General features: G+C 41.8%; 1 protein-coding gene and 1 long non-coding RNA gene across 3 annotated transcripts in view; one reads left to right on the top strand and one right to left on the bottom strand.

Annotated features, from left to right (window-relative positions):
• LOC122544344 overlaps positions 1 to 18,912 on the top strand; it is an 87,187-nt gene that overhangs the window by 11,946 nt on the left and 56,329 nt on the right. The window lies entirely within an intron of this gene.
• epoa (erythropoietin a) overlaps positions 7,362 to 18,912 on the bottom strand; it is a 63,320-nt gene continuing 51,769 nt past the window's right edge. For both annotated transcript variants that reach the window (XM_043683548.1, XM_043683549.1), the window contains exon 5: positions 7,362 to 8,148. In XM_043683548.1, the coding sequence (XP_043539483.1) occupies positions 8,002 to 8,148 (147 nt within the window). In that variant the 3' untranslated portion in view covers positions 7,362 to 8,001. The remainder of the gene's footprint in view (positions 8,149 to 18,912) is intronic.

Raw genomic sequence — 18,912 nt, 5'->3', positions numbered from 1 at the left:
TCTCCCATGGGGAACCTTGTCGAATGCCTTACTGAAGTCCATATAGATCACATCTACTGCTCTGCCCTCATTAATCTTCTTTGTTACTTCTTCAAAAAGCTCAATCAAGTTTGTGAGACATGATTTCCCATGCACAAAGCCATGTTGACTATCCCGAATTAGTCCTTGTCTTTCCAAATACATGCATATCCTGTCCCTCAGGATTCCCTCCAACAACTTGCCCACCACTGAGGTCAGGCTCACTGGTCTATAGTTCCCTGGCTTGTCTTTACCGCCCTTCTTAAACAGTGGCACCACGTTTGCCAACCTCCAGTCTTCCGGCACCTCACCTGTGACTATCGATGATACAACTATCTCAGCAAGAGGCATGCAGTCACTTCTCTAGCTTCCCACAGAGTTCTCGGGTACACCTGATCAGGTCCTGGGGATTTATCCACCTTTAACTGTTTCAAGACATCCAGCACTTCCTCCTCTGTAATCTGGACATTTGCAAGATGTCATCATCTATTTCCCTACAGTCTATATCTTCCATATCCTTTTCCACAGTAAATACTGATGCAAAATATTTAGTATCTCCCCTATTCTCTGTGGCTCCACACAAAGGCTGCCTTGCTGATCTTTGAGGGGCCCTATTTCTCTCTAGTTACCCTTTTGTCCTTAATATATTTGTAAAACTCTTTGGATTCTCCTTAATTCTATTTGCCAAAACTATCGAATGTCCCCTTTTTGCTCTCCTGATTTCCCTCTTAAGTATACTCCTACTGCCTTTATACTCTTCTAAGTATTCACTCGATCTGTCCTGTCTATACCTGACATATGCTTCCTTCTTTTTCTTAACCAAACCCTCAATTTCTTTAGTCATCCAGCATTCCCTATACCTACCAGCCTTCCCTTTCACCTTGACAGGAATATACTTTCTCTGGATTCTTGTTATCTCATTTCTGAAGCCTTCCCATTTTCCAGCCGTCCCTTTACCTGCAAACATCTGCCTCCAATCAGCTTTCGAAAGTCCTTGCCTAATATCGTCAAAATTGGCCTTTCTCCAATTTAGAACTTTAACTTTTAGATCTGGTCTATCTTTTTCCATCACTATTTTAAAACAAATAGAATTATGGTCGCTGGCCCCAAAGTGCTCCCCCACTGACACTTGTTTTCTATCTTCAAGACACTCCTTAAATCTTAAATCTGGGTGTTCTGAAGGGTCACTGGATTCAAAACATTAACTCTACTTTTTCTCCACAGATGCTGCCAGCAATTTCTGTTTTGTTTCAGATCTTCAGCAGCCACAATTCTTTGTTTCACCTTATGTCTTACTTCTTTGACCAGACTTCTGGTCATCTGCCCTAATATTGTTGCTAACCGTCCCATGACATCAATTCAGGGTCATCAGTTTCTGTCTCGGGTCTTCATGTAACTAAGCGGACTAATTTTCGACATGTGGATCTTTGGGCACATGGAGCAGGATGTCTCACAGGTCGTGGGGTCCGGACAGCAGGATTTATTTCCCTTTCTTTCCTTCTCTGCCTCCACGCTGCCTCCTCATTAAGACTTTGTGAATCAAAATGTGACACTGTTTAATGAACAAGTTGTTGCCATTTTGAATGATTCAGTCTCTTCCCAGGCATTAATGCCAAGCTGTCACACTTCAGTGAAAGCTTCAGAGTATTTTCGTTACCCTCCCATTGAACAGTGGTCATTGGAGTGTTGAGTAAGAGGACCTGGTCTTTTGTCCTGACGTGATATTCAGTCCATTGACATTGACCTGATATCAACTTATGTATCTTAGCGTGTATTTTACTGTATAAGGCTCCTGAGAAGTGCCTTTGAATGTTTAATTATATTAAGGCATTGTTGTTCCCCTTAATAACTATCTTTTTCAAGATGTTTTTATTATCAGATCTTAGGGTTATGGTCTCAGGATTTGTCTACCACTGCGGCAGTAATACTTGGAAGATAACTTTCCAAAGCTCCAGTCTTCTGTCCCCAAACACAAGCCAAGGATATAATCACTTGCCCAGATAAGTGCAGATCCACAACACTCAAGTAATTGCACCATGAGACTCTGTGCCTTGAATTCAGTTTTGTCATAAATAATTTTAAACTTGAGGGTAACCTGCAGTTTAAATACTGCAACAACCTCTGAGAACACACCACATAAACAACTTCAAAATCTTCTTACAGTATTATTTATTATATTGCTGTTCGGATCGCCATTAGTGTCACTGAATCCCCATGGGGAATTACCATTGACCTGAAACTGAACCGATCAACAATATACGTATCATAGCTACAAGAACAGGTCAGAGGCTGAGAACTCTGAGGTAAGTAACTTAGTTTCTGGCTCCCAAAGCCTGTCCAATATTTAAGGATCAGAGTGTGAGGGAATACTATCTGCCAGTCTGGATCACTATCTGCCAGTCTGGATCACTGCAGTTCTAATAATATTCAAGAAGCTTGACATCACCAATCCAATACCTTAAGCATTCACTCTCTTCACCTTTGAGGCAAATTGCCAACAATGTGTACCATCTAAAATATAAAGTTACCATACTGCACCGTAGAGCTGCTGTCATTAGAGAGAGACTTAAGAGTCACAATGTCTCAGGCCAGGGGAGAGGTTGAGAAGAGGAATCCTTTATGGTAATCTCAGCCAGGAACTGAACCCATGCAATTGGTATCACTGTACATTACAAACCAGCCATCCAAGCTAAATCAAGTCCCTGGTCACTGTACCATTTCCTAGATGCACTACAACTCACAAGGCTCTTTCAACAACATCTTCCAAACCCACAACCATTACCATCTAGAAGGACAAGAGTAGCAGATACATGGAAACACCACCACCTCTGATACACTCACCAACCTGACTTGGAACTATATTACTATTTCTTTGTTGTTGCTGGGTTAAAATTTTGTGACTACCCCCCTGGCAGTACTGCTGGATGTACCTACACTGCACAGACTGCAGTTCTTCAAGAAAACACCATCACCTTCACAAAGAGCAATTAGGAATGCGTGATAAACATTGGCCTTGCCAGTGACACCCATCTCTCATGAATGAACAAAAAAGCCACATTAATTACAAACAGGAAAATCATCAGTTAAGCAACAAAAGTATAAATAGATCTGAAATGCTATGAGAGATCAGCAGGTCATAGTTTGAACATCCTCAATTTAAGTGCTTCAGTCCAAATTATGAGATTATCCTTAGCTTTTGTCTGTTGGCTCGTTACCAATCCACCTACTTCATCATTATTTGACATCCACAGAAATAGTAAACTGGGGTCTCATTTCCAGTAACATTCAACGACTAGTTAATCTTTTATTTACAGTGAGGGGCTGAACAGTTTTCCTAGCTTTCTCAACACAGCCCACACACACACAAACTTTGCAACAATATTCTATAGCGCTGGTTTGCTAATTAAGGTCACCTAAGTCAATGGCACAAAATGTTCTGATTGGACTTTGTCGGACATGTGAATTCCACCTCTGAATTGCAGAGATTAGCAACAGGGGAATGACCAAAATGGGATTGTCCTGCTGGAACTGAAGATTGTTTGTACGTTGTACTGCGAGAGAGAGGGGATGATGACGTAGTGGCAACGTTGCTGGACTAGTAGTCCAGAGACCCTGACTGTCCAAGGACAGGGCTTTGGCAGATGATGGAACTTAAATCTGGAATTGAAAGCTAGTTTCAGTAACAGAGATCATTCATTGTTGTAAAAACCTCACAAATATTGAATAGGAAAAGAAATCTGCCATCCTTACCAGTCTCACCAATATATAACTCCCAATTATAGAATTATAGAGATGTACAGCATGGAAACAGACCCTTCAGTCCAACTCGTCTATGCTGACCAGATATCCTAATCTAATCTAGTCCCATTTGCCAGCATTTGGCCCATATCCCCCCAGCCATTTCTAATAATATACCCATCCACTTGCTTTTTAAATGCTGTTCTTGTAACAGCCTCCACCACTTCTTCCGGCAGCTCATTCCATATTCGCACCACCCTCTGTGTGAAAGTGTTGTGCCTTAGGTCCCTTTTATATCTTTCCCCTCTCATCCTAAACCTGTGCATTCTAGTTCTGGGCTCCCCCATTCCAGGAAAAAGACTGTTTCTGTTTACCCTGTCCATGCCAATCAAGATTTTATAAACCTCTATAAGGTCATCCCTCAGCTTCCGGCACTCCAGGGAAAACAGCCTCCCCCTGTAGCTCAAATTCTCCAACCCTGGCAACATCTTTGTAAATCTTTTCTGAACCCTTTCAAGTTTCACAACATCCTTCCAATAGGAAGGAGACCAGAACTGCACGCAATATTCCAGAAGTGGCCTAACCAATGTCTTGTACAGTCGCAACATGACCTCCCAACTCCTATATTAAATGTAGTCGATTCTTAGCTGCCTGCTGAAATGGCCTAGGAGCAACTCAGGTAATTTAGGGATTGGCAACAAATGTTATTCGTACCAGTGGCATACTGAGCTGGCTCCAAGCCATACCATGTGTCAAACCCACCCATTGAGTAATAGGGGAAAGGGGTTAATGGCAATGGGCTTTCTATGGAATGTAAAAATAGGCACAGTAGACTATGAGGCCCACTGAGACTGCTCCACTGTTTAGTTAGATCATGGCTGATCTGATGTGACCTTAACTCCTCTTTCCAGCCTGTACCCCATAACCCGTAACACCCTTGCCAACCAAATGGTCTAATTCAGCCTTGAATTGAAATTCAAATGAAGCTGACACACTGAACAAACATTGCCAGGGCTACAACGACCTACAGTGCAAAGGCCACAAATTGCCCAACTATTGGATAAAAAGACACAGGGTCAAAAACAATTCTAACAGTGGATATAGATTTATTTATTAATTTATGTTTGAAAGCATTTTGAAATGGTGTTAGATTGGCATTCTAGTGCTAGCCTGTGCCAGTTTGCCAAGCAGTGGATCTTTCTAGTGCCAGTGCAATAGGTGCAGATTAAAATTCAGGAAAGGCAAATATCCAAGAATAAAATATACTGAAGCGAGGCAGCAGGATTTGGGACATTGTGGTAACTTTGACTTATGACAAACATAAAATGGATGTCATTGCTAGTACCATTTTTGTCACTGTACACAGTTCCATGGGCAGTGGTTGCTTTGTGATAGCTTTCCAAAAGAGATGGCATTCACACAACATAGCAAGTATAGCTAAAATCATAACTAATCCTGAATCCAGAATTGTATGTGTAGGGAGACACTGTATGCCAGTCAAACCCAGAAAGCCTGGCCTATTCTCTAGAGGCGCTGCCCATTCTGATCAGCTCACTCTGTTCATTACTGCCCATAATGTTCAGCGCATTCTCAGTCTGAGCAAACCTGACCTGTTCCTTAAAAGAGAAAACACGTGGCTAGAGTCAAGAGGATAGTCAACACTTTATGTCATTGAATTAGTGCAGCATGGCCTTTGATGCGTTATTTTTAAAAACATGGATTAGTGCAAAGGGAGGCCATTTGGCTTGTTGAGCACACACTAGCTCTTTGAAAGGACAACTCACTTAGAGATACTCCCTCACCTTCTTCCTGTAGCCCTGCAAATTTTTTCTTTGGGACAATAATTCTAGTCCCATTAAAAGCTTTGATTAAACCGTCTTGTGCCATACTTTCAGGCAGCGCATTCCAGATCCTAATGACACACTTCATGAGAAGAGTTTACCTCAAATTGCCTTTATTTCTTTTGACATTTACCTGAAATCTGTTCCCTCTAACTCTAGGGTTATTCCGCAGTGAGAAGAGTCTCTCCAGATCTGCTCTGTCCGGAACCCTCAAGTTTTTACATCTTCTGTCCTTATTCTGAGATTATGCCTCTGGTCCTAGACTCTCCCACTGGGAGAAATATCCTCACAGCGTTTACTTTGTCAAGAATCTCATATGTTTCAATAAGGTTGCCTCTCATTCTTATAAACTCCATAGGACATAGGCCCACCTTGCTCAATCTCTCCTCATAGGTTAGTCTCTCCATCTCTGAGATCAATCTAGTGAACCTTCTCTGACTGCCTCCAATGGCAGTATGTATTTTCTTAGATAGATTGATGGTATTCCAAGTATGGTCTAACTATTAGTGCCTTGTATATTTTCAGGAAGACTTCCCTAATTTTATACTTGATTCCCTTTGAAATAAAGCCAACATTCCATTTCCCTTCCTCTGATCTGCTGAACTTGTATGCTAGCTTTTTAAATTTATGCATGAGGATTCCCAAGTGCCTCCATGCTGTAGTCTTTCTCTATTTAAATAATATTCGGCTCCTCTGTTCTTCCTGCTGAAGTTTATAACCTCACATTTTCCCATGTTATATTCTGTTTGCCAAGATTTTTCCCACTTGCTTAACCTGTCTGTATCTCTCTGCAAACTCTTCAGCACTTGCCTTTCCACCTATTTTGGTGTCATCTACAAACCTGGCTACAGCACGTTCACTTCCTTCATCCAAATCATTAATATAAATTGTAAATAATTATGGCCCCAGCACTAATCTCTATGGCAGTCTACGAATTACAGGTTGCCATCCCAAAAATGCATCTCTTATCCCAACTCTGTTTCTTATTAGTCAGCCAAACCTCTGTCAATGTTAACTGCACTCTCAATCTGTCCTATCACTTTCAACAATCACCTGACTCCAAACCCATAGCAATTAAGTTAACTCTTAACTACCCTCTGAAATGACGAACAACCCCAGACCCACAGCCATTAAATAAACTCTCAACTACCGTCTGAAATGACCAGCAACTTCAGATCCACAGCAATTAGGTTAACTCTTAACTACCCTCTGAAATGACCAGAAAACCACGCACTTCAAGAGTAATTAGGAATTTTTTTTTGTGTCCACCTGTCAAAGCAATCAAAACCTCAGCGTTGGCAGTCAAACAATAGATGGCACTGAATGCCAGCCTGGCTGAGGTGCTCCAGCATTGGAGTGGGGCTATGAAATCACAACTCTCAGAGTCAAGTGACCCAGGTGCCGCTGAGAAAACAGCTATTAGCCTCAGTGAAAAATTAACAGTATCGCAAATGGTGGAAATATGAACTGAAAACAGATAAAGCTTTGATGCTGCCTGACCTGCTATGTTCTTTCAACCTTTCCTGTTTGAACTACCCATTATCCTCAACTGGATATGCCGATTTTGTCCATACAACAAAAGCTGGGGCAATGATCTTAAAGGAGTAGCTGAACACCACAATCAAGTTTCAGATTTTGAAAGAATTTGATTGTGGGAACCAGAACACTAATGATAGGCGCAGAAGGATGGGGGACAAAATGCATGCTCACAATGGAAGTTATACTGTTTGAACTCAGGCTGACAGGCTGTACATGACAAATAAATATGTTTAAATAGATATAATATTTTAATAAACATCGAGCTGATCTACAATGACTCAGCAATAGTATTAACCCTTTCTGTCTCCTCCTTCACACACACAATTCAATGAAACATTCAATTAAATTCTCATCATTTTTACAGGTTACCAGTGAACTTAAGTCCACAGGTTAAGCAATAACAAAGATCTGAGGCGTAATAGAGCTTAAAAGGTACAAAAGACATGAAACCTGCGTGTCCAGTCTGCACAGAACTCTATAAAACAATGCCGTCAACAGCGAGCGACACCATCAATAAAAAGACACTTTCTGCTGTAGATCTGTCATACTCAAAATGGCTCCTTAGGTGTCGTATTTTCTCTTTCTCTCTCTCTCGAGTTCAAAAATTTGTGAGTGCTTCTATCCCGATTACCACAGTCTCCATGGCTGAGTTATCCAGGCAGTATACCATTGGATATTCAGCTCCTCTTCCGAACATTATATTCCAAATGAACCAGACCATCTTCTTCTTTTCCCTATTATCTTTGTTCCTTCCCTCTACGCTCCTTTTTGGTGCTATACAGTGTTGTGCTTAGAATGCAAAGGTTACAGCTTATAATCTGTTTCGGAAGCTCTTTGAGAGTCTGCTGGTGTTCAGCTGGGGCTGTCAGCTTGTCGCCAGATTGCAAGCTTCTGTGTCCAGGAAAAACAGTCTGACTTTACCTTGTAGGAAATTTAAATATGCGTGAAAAATGGTTCTCAGTGTTCTCGTGTTAAAAGTGGTCTGCAGCTCCCGTTCCCGATTTAGGATATCCTGCACAAAAGCAAAAGACGACTTGTTTGAGATGTAACAAAACCAACCAGCAGGAAAAGAAAGCACTGTAGGTATGCACTGGGGAACCTCTTATCTCAATGAACTAGATTCAAACCTGACCCATACTGAGACCTAGGGAAAAGACCACTCGGGGCTATCACTCTATCAGTGGGATAAACCTATCTCTCCCCTGAATTTCAGCTAAATGTCCGCAGCAATTACACTTTGAGTAGTCTTAATCTAGCTCCTGTACACACAGACCCACAGTAAGAACCTGCCTTTCAAAACTTAGGAGGGCTAATGAAATGTCAGCCTTTATTGAAGGAGGATTTGAGTACAGGAGTAATAAAGTCTTACTTCCATTGAATTGGTCAGACTGCACCTTGTAGTGCTGTGAGCAGTTTTGGTCTCCTTGTCTCAGGAAAGATATTTTTGCTACAGAGGAAATGTGATGAAGATTCACCAGACTTGTTCCCAAATCGATGGGGAGTGCCCTACAAAGAGTAATTGAGCAAACTCGGCCAGAGTTAGGGCGGTTGAGGGTTACGAGGAAGTCAGGAAAGACCTAAAAGAAGAGCTCAGAAGAGCCAGGAGGAGACATGAGAAGTTGTTGGCAGATAGGATCTGGGTTAACCCTAAGGTTTTTCATAGGTATGTCAGGAATAAAAGAATGACGAGAGTTAAGTTAGGGCCAATCAAGGATAATAGTGGGAAGTTGTGTGTGGAGTCAGAGGAGATAGGGGAAGCACTAAATAACTATTTTTCGACAGTGTTCACTATAGAAAATGAAAATGTTGGTGAGGAAGATACAGAGATACTTGCATCTAGACTAGAAGAGATTGAGGTTCACAAGGAAGAGGTATTAGAAATACTGCAGAGTGTGAAAATAGATAAGTCCCCTGGGCCGGATGGGATCTATCCTAGGATCTTCAGGGATGCAAGGGAAGAGATTGCCGAGCCTTTGGCATTGATCTTCAAATCATCGTTGTCTACAAGAATAGTGCCTGAGGACTGGAGGATAGCAAATGTGGTTCCCTTGTTCAAAAAGGGTAACAGAGACAACCCTGGTAATTACAGACCAGTGAGTCTCACTTCAGTTGTTGGTAAAGTGTTGGAAAAGATTATAAGAGTTAGGATTTATAACCAGCTAGAAAAGAATAATCTGATCAGGGACAGTCAGCACGGTTTTGTGAAGGGTAGGTCGTGCCTAACGAGTCTTATTGAGTTTTTTGACAAAGTGACCAAACAGGTAGATGAGAGTAAACAGGTTGATGTGGTGTATATGGATTTCAGCAAGGCGTTCGATAAGGTTCCCCACAGTAGGCTATTATACAAAATGCGGAGGAATGGGATTGTGGGAGACATAGCAGTTTGGATCAGTAATTGGCTTGCTGAAAGAAAACAGAGGGTTGTAGTTGATGGAACATGTTCATCTTGGTGTCCAGTTACTAGCGGCGTACCGCAAGGGTCGGAGTTGGGTCCACTGCTATTCGTCATTTTTATAAATGACCTGGATGAGGGCTTAGAAGGGTGGGTTAGTAAATTTGCGGACGACACTAAGGTCGGTGGAGTTGTGGATAGTGACGAAGGATGTAGTAGGTTGCAGAGAGATATAGATAGTATGCAGGGCTGGGCTGAGAGGTGGCAAATGAAGTTTAATGTGGACAAGTGTGAGGTGATACACTTTGGACGGAGTAATGTAAAGTACTGGGCTAATGGTAAGTTTCTTGGGAATGCAGATGAACAGAGAGATCTCGGTGTCCCTGTACACAGATCCCTGAAAGTTGCCACCCAGATTGACAGAGTTGTTAAGAAGGCATACAGTGTTTTGGCCTTTATTAATAGAGGAATTGAGTTCCAGAACCAGGAGGTTATGCTGCAGTTGTACAAAGCTCTGGTACGGCCGCACTTGGAGTATTGTGTACAGTTCTGGTCACCGTATTATAAGAAGGATGTGGAAACTTTGGAAAGGGTGCAGAGGAGATTTACTAGGATGTTGCCTGGTATGGAAGGAATGTTTTACGAAGAAAAGCTGAGGGCCTTGAGGCTGTTCTCTTTAGAGAGAAGAAAGTTGAGAGGTGACTTAATAGAGACATACAAGATAATCAGAGGGTTAGATAGGGTGGATAGGGAGAGCCTTTTTTCCAAGTATGGGGATGGCAAACACGAGGGGACACAACTTTAAAGTGAGGGGAGATAGGTATAAGACAGATGTCAGAGGTAGTTTCTTTACTCAGAGAGTAGTAAGGGTATGGAATGCTTTGCCTGCAACGGTAGTAGATTCGCCAAGTTTAAGTGCATTTAAGTCGTCATTGGACAGGCATATGGACGTACATGGAATAGTGTAGGTGGGATGGGCTTCAGATTAGGGCGGTGCAACATCGAGGGCCAAAGGGCCTGTACTGCACTGTAATGTAATGTTCTATGTTCTAATGTTCTTGAATTCACAAGAGTTTCAAAGAATGAGGTGACTGCTCATGTGACCTATGAGAGATAGGTAGATTTCTACTTTAGATTGGCATATAGTGTTGTGTGGATAGCGGGAGGAAAAGGCCATTTAAAGTGTTTGATCAGCCAAGATCATATTTAATAGTGGGGCAGGCTTGATGGGCTGAATGGCCTACATCTGTGTTCCTATATTCCTAAACAGTGATATTAAAGTGCCTGTGTTACATAGGGAATTATGGACTTAAGACTGGGAGTGGGGTGTTTGGCCCCTCTGACCCACTCTACCTTTCAACAAAATCATCTGCCTCAAAGCCATTTTTGCGCACTATTCCCAAAATCCTTGACACCTTTAAATATCTATCAATCTAACGATCTCTCTCTTGCACATATTCAATAACTAAGCCTCCACAGCTCTCTGAGTTTGCCATTATCTGAGTGAAGACATTTCTTAGTGTGAAATGACCTGTCCCTTAATCTTTGAGTGTGTCTCCTGTTCTGGGCCCTTCAGCCATGGGAAACATCCTTCCTGCATCTACTCTGTTGAGCCCTGTAAGGATGATAATTCAGTGGCTTGGACTAATGATACTGAGACATGAATTCAAACCTTACCTTGACAGCTTGGGCAATGTATGTTTAATGAATTAAATAAATCTGGAATAAAAAGCTAATATCAGTCACAGTGACTGAGGCTACTGGGATGCTGTAAAAAGCCACGACTCTCCCCTGGCCTTTATGTGACTCCAGACCCACAGCAATGTGACTAACTGGAAACAGTCCTCTAATATGGGAAAGCAAAACACTCAATTCAAGGGCAGTTAGGAATAACAAACAAATATCAGTGGCGCTCAAATCTTGTGGAAAAATTCCAATCTTGCCTGAGATATGCATTCACCTACTTCCTTCATCCTCACTGTTAGTGGCTGTGTCTTCAGACATTTTGGCTTAGACCTCTGGAATTCCCTGCCTGAATCTTTCTACCTCTCCTTCCTCCTCTATAACGTTCTTTAAAACCTTTCACTCTGTTCAATTATTTCCTTTGTTGCTCAGTGCCCATTCTCGAGCCATGTCAAGCATCTGAATGGAGTTATAACTGAAAATTGCCATTGTACATCTCAGTACTGTGACAATACCATGGCTTTAAGAGGTGTACTTAGTCCTTTTTTTAAAATGAAGAAAGATTGAGATAAGAGGTGATGATCGGTGTGCTTCAAAGCTCATAAAATAAACAGCTTGTGAGGCATTATGATTTTTTGTTTCCTAAGACTGGAACAACAGAAGCAGCCTGAATAGTGGGGTCAAGCTCCTATAGAAACAGGGTTTTTAGTTTTTCAAATACAGTTGTTGCTGGGGTCTTGAAGCTGGGTTTAGAAGCTGCAGTACATCTCTCCCTGCTACTCTCTCTCTGAGTTTTCTCTTGATGTTTTTCCTCCTGGACTAGAGAATTGTCTGTGAGACAATCTATTTTACTGAATTTTGCCTTTTGCCAAGGGTGTGTTTATGGGATGTTACTAAACTGGAACATTGGAACAGTTAATTAGTAGTAGTTAATATATCTATTATTTTGTTAAGCAGTGAGATAGAGTTACAGTTAAACCAATTCTTTTTTTGTCTGAATTTAAATGTGGGGTAAAAATAAAATGTGGTATGCTTAACATCAAGAGGTCTGACCAATCGAATTGCATCTGGAACACAACACCTTACATTTACCTTTAAAATAAGAAAAAGTTAAGAGTCTAGACTATCTTCTCTATATATTTTGAGGTCCATAACTGTACTAACTTCTGAATAATTTACACCATGAGCAAACACATTTGTTCTCTATCTATTCCAATCATTAACTCTACATTTCTCATCACTGTACTGACATACAGAAGAGGTTCACTGATTGCAAACTGTCCAATGAGGGTCCACTAAGCTGATCCTTTAAATTAGTTGCCAGTTCTATCTTTCCAACTATTCATATGATCCATAGAATCCCTACAGTTTGGAATCAGGCCCTTCAGCTCAACAAGTCCACACAGACCCTCCGAAGAGTAACCCACGCAGACCCATTCTCTTACCCTATATTAACCCCTGAATAAAGCACCTGATCTACACATCCTTGAACATGATGGGCAATTTAGCATGGCCAATTCAGCTGGCCTGCACAGCTTTGGATCATGGGAGGAAACCAGAGCACCCGGAGAAAACCCACACAGACATGGAAAGAATGTGCAAGCTCCACACAGACAGTTGCCCGAGGCCCTGTGCAAACCCACGTCCCTGGCACTATGAGGCAGCAAGCTAACCACTGAGCCGCTGTGCCACCCTCAACTATTATCTTGTCTGAGATCGATTAGCTCAAAATAAACTGTCAATGATAACAAAGTTGGTTCTTAATGGGTGCTAGGGCCTAATTGAACCATCAGAAAAGGAGCTGACCATCCTGGACTAAAAAATGGGTGCAAACTTTATATTGAAACAGAGGGGCTATGAACTTCTTTCTCTGTTCTTGAGGATAAACACTGCAATACAAATACTCAAAACATAAAAGAGCAGTGGTCACTGATAAACAGGATTTTTTTTAAGTAACCCTGACATGTACAGATGTGACCTTTGGGTTAAAGGTACTGTATGATTCTATTATTCAATGAGTCTCCACCTTCAAAGATACTCAAAAGCTACATTAAACGCACTATCCAGCTCTTGGCCCATAACCTTGAATATTATGTCATTTCAACTACTCATCCACATTATTTTTAAAGGCTGTGAGGTTTCCCACCTCAAACACCCTCTCAGGCAATGTATTCCAGATTCCCATCATCCTCTGGGTGAAAAAATGTTTCCTCAAATCTCCTGTAAACCTCCTGTGTTTCATTTAAAAGTATGTCCCTTTATCATTGACCCTTCAACTGAGGAGATTAGTTGCAAACCTGTGTAACAAACATGTTAGATTGTCTGTGTAAACCTCATTTTGTGGTTTTGTACATCTCACTTCTTGCATCAGTTCCACAATTTTGCCATTCAGATGTGCAATCAACAACAGAGATTACATTTTCACCAGTTAGATTTTGGGGTGGTGTATTTTTTCACTCAACTAGACTGTTAGCGCATAGCATAAGCGGGTTAAGCCAGTATAAGAGACAAACCCTCTTGCTTCCCTAAAACAAAATCTTTTATGTTTCCCCCCTTTCTGAAAGTTATTTTTCATGATGAGCTGACAGTTCTAAAAGCACTTACTCCACTTCGCCATTATTTCAAGGTGCTGCTAAAGAATCGTTCTTTTTCTTCAGGTCCCTGTCCAAAGACAGATCTGACCTACAATCAGAGTCAGAATCAGAGTCAGAGATATACAGCACGGAAACAGACACTTCGGTCCAACTTGTCCATGCTGACCAGATATCCCAACCTAATCTAGTCACATTTGCCAACACTTGGCCCATATCCCTCGAAATCCTTCTTATTCATGTAGCTATCCTGGTCCCTTTTAAACGCTGTAATTGTACGAGCTTCCACTACCTCCTCTCATTTCGTTTGCTCCTCCACTACCAGCTTATTTCATACAGGCACCACCCTCTGCGTGGTCCCTTTTAAATCTTTCCCCTCTCACCCTAAACCTATGCCCTCTAGTTCTGGACTCCCCCACCCCAGGGAAAAGACTTTGTCTATTTATCCTATCCATGTGCCTCATGATTTTATAAACCTCTATGAGGTTACCCCTCAGCCTCCGACGCTCCAGGGAATATAGCCCCAACCTATTCAGCCTCTCCCTATAGCTCAAACCCTCCAACCCTGGCAACATCCTTGTAAATCTTTTCTGAACCCTTTCAAGTTTTACAACATCCTTCCGATAGGAGGGAGACCAGAATTTCACGCAATATTCCAACAGTGGCCTAACCAATGTTCTGTACAGCCGTAACATGACGTCCCAACTCCTGTACTCAATACTCTGACCAACAAAAGAAAGCAATGAATGAATCTTCATAGCCAAATTTTTAGGCTTTCAACTTTGCAACTTCTTATAAATATCCAGGTGGATATTTACAAGAATCTCATTCATAGTTCCCACTGCAACAAGCTTTCAATTCCAGACGTATTAATTGGATTTAAATCCCACCAGCTATTATGGCAGAATTTGAGCACTGGCTAGGCCTCTGGCTTACTAATGCAGTATCATTACCACGATGGCACCAGGTCCATGACCTGAACACTGCAAACGCTGTAGATCCAGAACCATGGTTATTGGATTCTGATGTATTTTCCTGTCCCAGGCCCTGTAGCATCACCTTCTGCCATGATCTCAAATTGTTACTGTGGGACTTGGTCATGTACAAAGAACAAAGACACATCACATAACAACAAAGGCCTTGCAGTGGAGTTAATTCTAAACATAATATATGGGATGTTTCTTAGAGATGTGCTGAATTTGGCAGGGATGCAGAGTTTGTGAAGCATGGATGCGAGAAGGAACTTATCCTAAATGGTTAGCACTGCTGCCTCACAGTGCTAGGGACCCAGTTTGGATTCCACCCTCAGGCCACTGTATGTGTGGAGTTTGCACATTCTCCCCATGTCAGCATGGGTTTCCTCCATGTGCTCTGGTTTCCTCCCACATTCCAAAGATGTGCAGGTGGACTGGCCACGCCAAATTGTCATAGTGTGCAGGGATGTGCAGACTAGGTGGGTTAGCCATGGGAAAGTAGGGTTACAGGGAATAAGGTAGCAGGGTAGGTCTGAATGGCATGTCATTCATGAGGGTCAATGTGGACTGAAAGGACCAAATGGTCTGCTTCCATACTGCAGAGATTCTACCAACTGTATGACTCGATACAATAACAACATTTAAAAGGCATCAGGATGGGTACATGAATAGAAAGGATTTAGAGGGTTATGGGCCAAATGCTGGCAAATGGGACTAGATTAATTTAGGAAATCTGGTTGGTATGGATGAATTGGACTGAAGGGTCTATTTCCATGCAGTACCAGTCTATGGCTCTATGACTATCACTCCCCCGCCACCCCCACCCTTTATTGCACAACATTGTGAGTCAGGAACACAAGGTATCAATATTGGCTTCCAGTTCTGTTCTCCAATACTAGATAGCTCAGTACAATGGGATCACAACAATGCTTTACTTCAGCATTTACTGAAGGAAACAAACAAGAATGCTACAATTGGTGTCAAAAGCCTAGTCAGTAAAAAAAAGGCCAGAAAATTTCCCAGTGATTCCCAACTAAATGTATACATATTCAGATGCAAGAGTTACAAGAGGATTAGACCTGAACTCCATGATGGAATGTCCTGCTGATTATTGTTTAAGGGAGTCTTGGAAGTAGTAGTATCCCTGCCTCTAAGGTGGTGGCTGTGGGTTCAGGATCGACACCAGGACTGGACAGGCAATGAAGATGCATTCCTAACTTGGCCAAACGGGTCATGTATCAATCTTTGCAACACATGCAAATCGTATGCAGTAGGATGAGGAGAGATTACTGGTCAGCCATGTGTAGGAGCTAAAATAATTGCAGCCTCTACCAGTATTACCAACTGGTCTGGGTTACAATGTATGCTGCTCTAGCCACATTAGGGATGGGATAGTTGATTGCTCAGTTGACTGGATGACTGGTGTAGATCAGATTGATGCTGACATCATAGAGTTTCAATCCCATTCTGTTGGGGTGAAGTTGAAACCTACCAGTGAGCACCTAACCTATTGTGGAGACGGTCACACTGTTGGGAGGTCATGTTAAATTAATGTATGAAAGGGAGAGAAAGGCTTTTTTTTAAAGAGAGAAAAGTAAACCAGTCAAAACTGGGGGTTGGTGGAGATAGAATCTAAGTAAAATAGAGAACATTCAAGTTTTGATGTTGAGTCTTAGAGGCTGTAAAATGCTGAAGTGGAAAATAAGGAGTTGTTCCTCAAACTTTTGTTGTGCTTCATTAGAACATTGTAACAGATCCAGGACAGAAAGGCCTTTTTCTCTTTTACCACCATTAACAAACCCTCTGTCTTTTGCACAGGGCCGCTACACCATCTATAATATAACAAAATAATAAAACAACTTCCAATCCCTTTCAGTTCTGAAGAAGAGTCAAATTGGATGTGAAGCATTATTTGCTTCTCTCTCCACAGATGCTGCCAGACCCGCTGAGACTCTCCAGCACTTTCTGTCTTTGTTTTACTGCAGTATTTTATTAATGCACATTCATTTGTTTTCATTTTTGCTGTTTGAAAAATCACCAATCAGATTCAGATCTCCTCTTAACCTGAACTTTAAGCCCAAAATCTTCACTTTAAACTGGTTTTCTTCATCCTTTTGTTTACTTTATCTGCAATGATTAGCACCACGTCCATAACACTGGACATGCCCAAGCACTTCACACAAAACATCGTAATCGTTGGCAGAGACAGTTGTCTTACTGTTTGTATGTCCAATTCCTCCCTTAATGGTTCTGTTTGAAGGGAAGGTGATCGGCGATCAGAACAATGTGTCGATCCTCACTGAATATGCTTAAGGGCTCTCTACCATCCTGCCAGGAACTAGTATTCTGTTTAACTTCTCAACCAAAATAGATCAATACCTTTTACAATGTGGTACCACACTGGAAACCTGAAACTCAAACCCCTTAATACTAGACTCTTACTAAATAAGATACATCAGGGGCTTTTGGGTAGCCAAACTCTATTTCAACGAGCCTCCACACACTGCAGCACAGAGGAACTACGAAGTGCAGAGGAAAACCACCTATGCAGCCTATTCAAAAAGAACAGGTACTCAATGAACACAATCCGCCGATTTCTCAACAACAAACTCAAACAAACACAATGCGTCCAGAAACCCGAGCCACTCTCCCCTACATCAACGACATCTTGGAAATGGCTGCCAGACTACTCAGACTGTTTGGCAACATGGTAGCTTGCAAACCCACGAACACACGAAAACAGCAACTAATGAACTTAAAAGACCCTATATAAACAACAAGCAAAACTGATGTCATCTTCAAAATACTGTGCAAGAACTGTAACAAACACTACATTGGACAAACAGGCAGAAAAATAACCGCCAGGATACATGAACATCAACTAGCCACAAAACAGTATGACTCTCTCTCACTAGTATCTTTACATACAGATGAGGAAGGACACCACTTTGACTGGGACAACACATCCATCCTAGAACAAGCCAAACAGAGACATGCATGAGAATTCCTAGAAGGATGGCACTCCAACTGGAATTCTATCAGAAAAAAAGTTGATTTGGACCCCATCTACCACCCTCTAAGGAAAAGAACAGGAAATGACATCACCAACCCAAGGGAACCTAAACAGATAAATAGAAAGTGGGGTGTAACACCAGCACTTCACCGGAGGCTCACTGATGATGTTACCTAGTATGGTGATGAAACTAGCCTCGGTACAAGCCTCACATGGTCATGTGGAGAGACACAGATAATGTAGCACATGAACAGGAAATTGATTGGTTTTGGAGAGTTGCATTCGCTAAATAAACAAACTGCATGAACTCACAAACATTTGATCCCGAGGGGAGGGTGCTACAGAAGGGGCCATGCTCTAAGTTGAGAAGGGGAGGAGGAGAAATAAAAAGAGACTGGTACGATTGAAAAGAGGCATTTTATATATATATATAGAGTACATGTTGAGATGTACACATGATAATATCATTCATGTTTTATTAATTAATAAAGTTTGAAACTGAAGATGGAAGTGTGCTTGAGCTTTCCAACCTATACCCAGCATTCCAGCAATCCTTTTTCAGGAAGGCTAATCCTATACATGAAAGCTGCTCACCATCCAATAAATTGTTGGTTGTATCCCAAGGCTAATATCCTGTGGCCCCAGGCTTGGGGAATGAGTAAGTGACAGGAAGGGTTACGTGACAGAAAGCAGGAGTGAGGCTCATTATTTTTTATTTATTCCCCTATCTTTTCTCCAGTGTCAATATTTGAAGGTTGCTGCTGGGTTCAACTGCAGGCATCAATGGGAAAAAACAAGCCCTTTATTGGAAAGGGATAAAGCAGGGTCACTGAAATAAACTGAAGAATGAAATAACACTTGGAATTGGCAGGGATGGGGATAGAGGTAGTAGGGCAATGCTGTCAGAAAATCTTAAAACACCACCACTTGGCAGTTATTAGTCACCCCTTCTGTAATGTTAAAGTCAGAATTCTTCAGCAACCAAAGTATTCAGTATCATTTTCTGGATCAGTGGTGCTGGAAGAGCACAGCAATTCAGGCAGCATCCGAGGACAGGCAAAATCGACGTTTCGGGCAAAAGCCCTTCATCAGGAATAAAGGCAGAGTGCCTGAAGCGTGGAGA

The sequence above is a fragment of the Chiloscyllium plagiosum genome, chromosome 48, assembly GCF_004010195.1.
Source record: "Chiloscyllium plagiosum isolate BGI_BamShark_2017 chromosome 48, ASM401019v2, whole genome shotgun sequence".
Taxonomy (NCBI): Eukaryota; Metazoa; Chordata; class Chondrichthyes; order Orectolobiformes; family Hemiscylliidae; genus Chiloscyllium; species Chiloscyllium plagiosum.
Note: the sequence above shows the minus strand (reverse complement) of the source record. Positions and strands in the feature narration are given on the sequence as shown.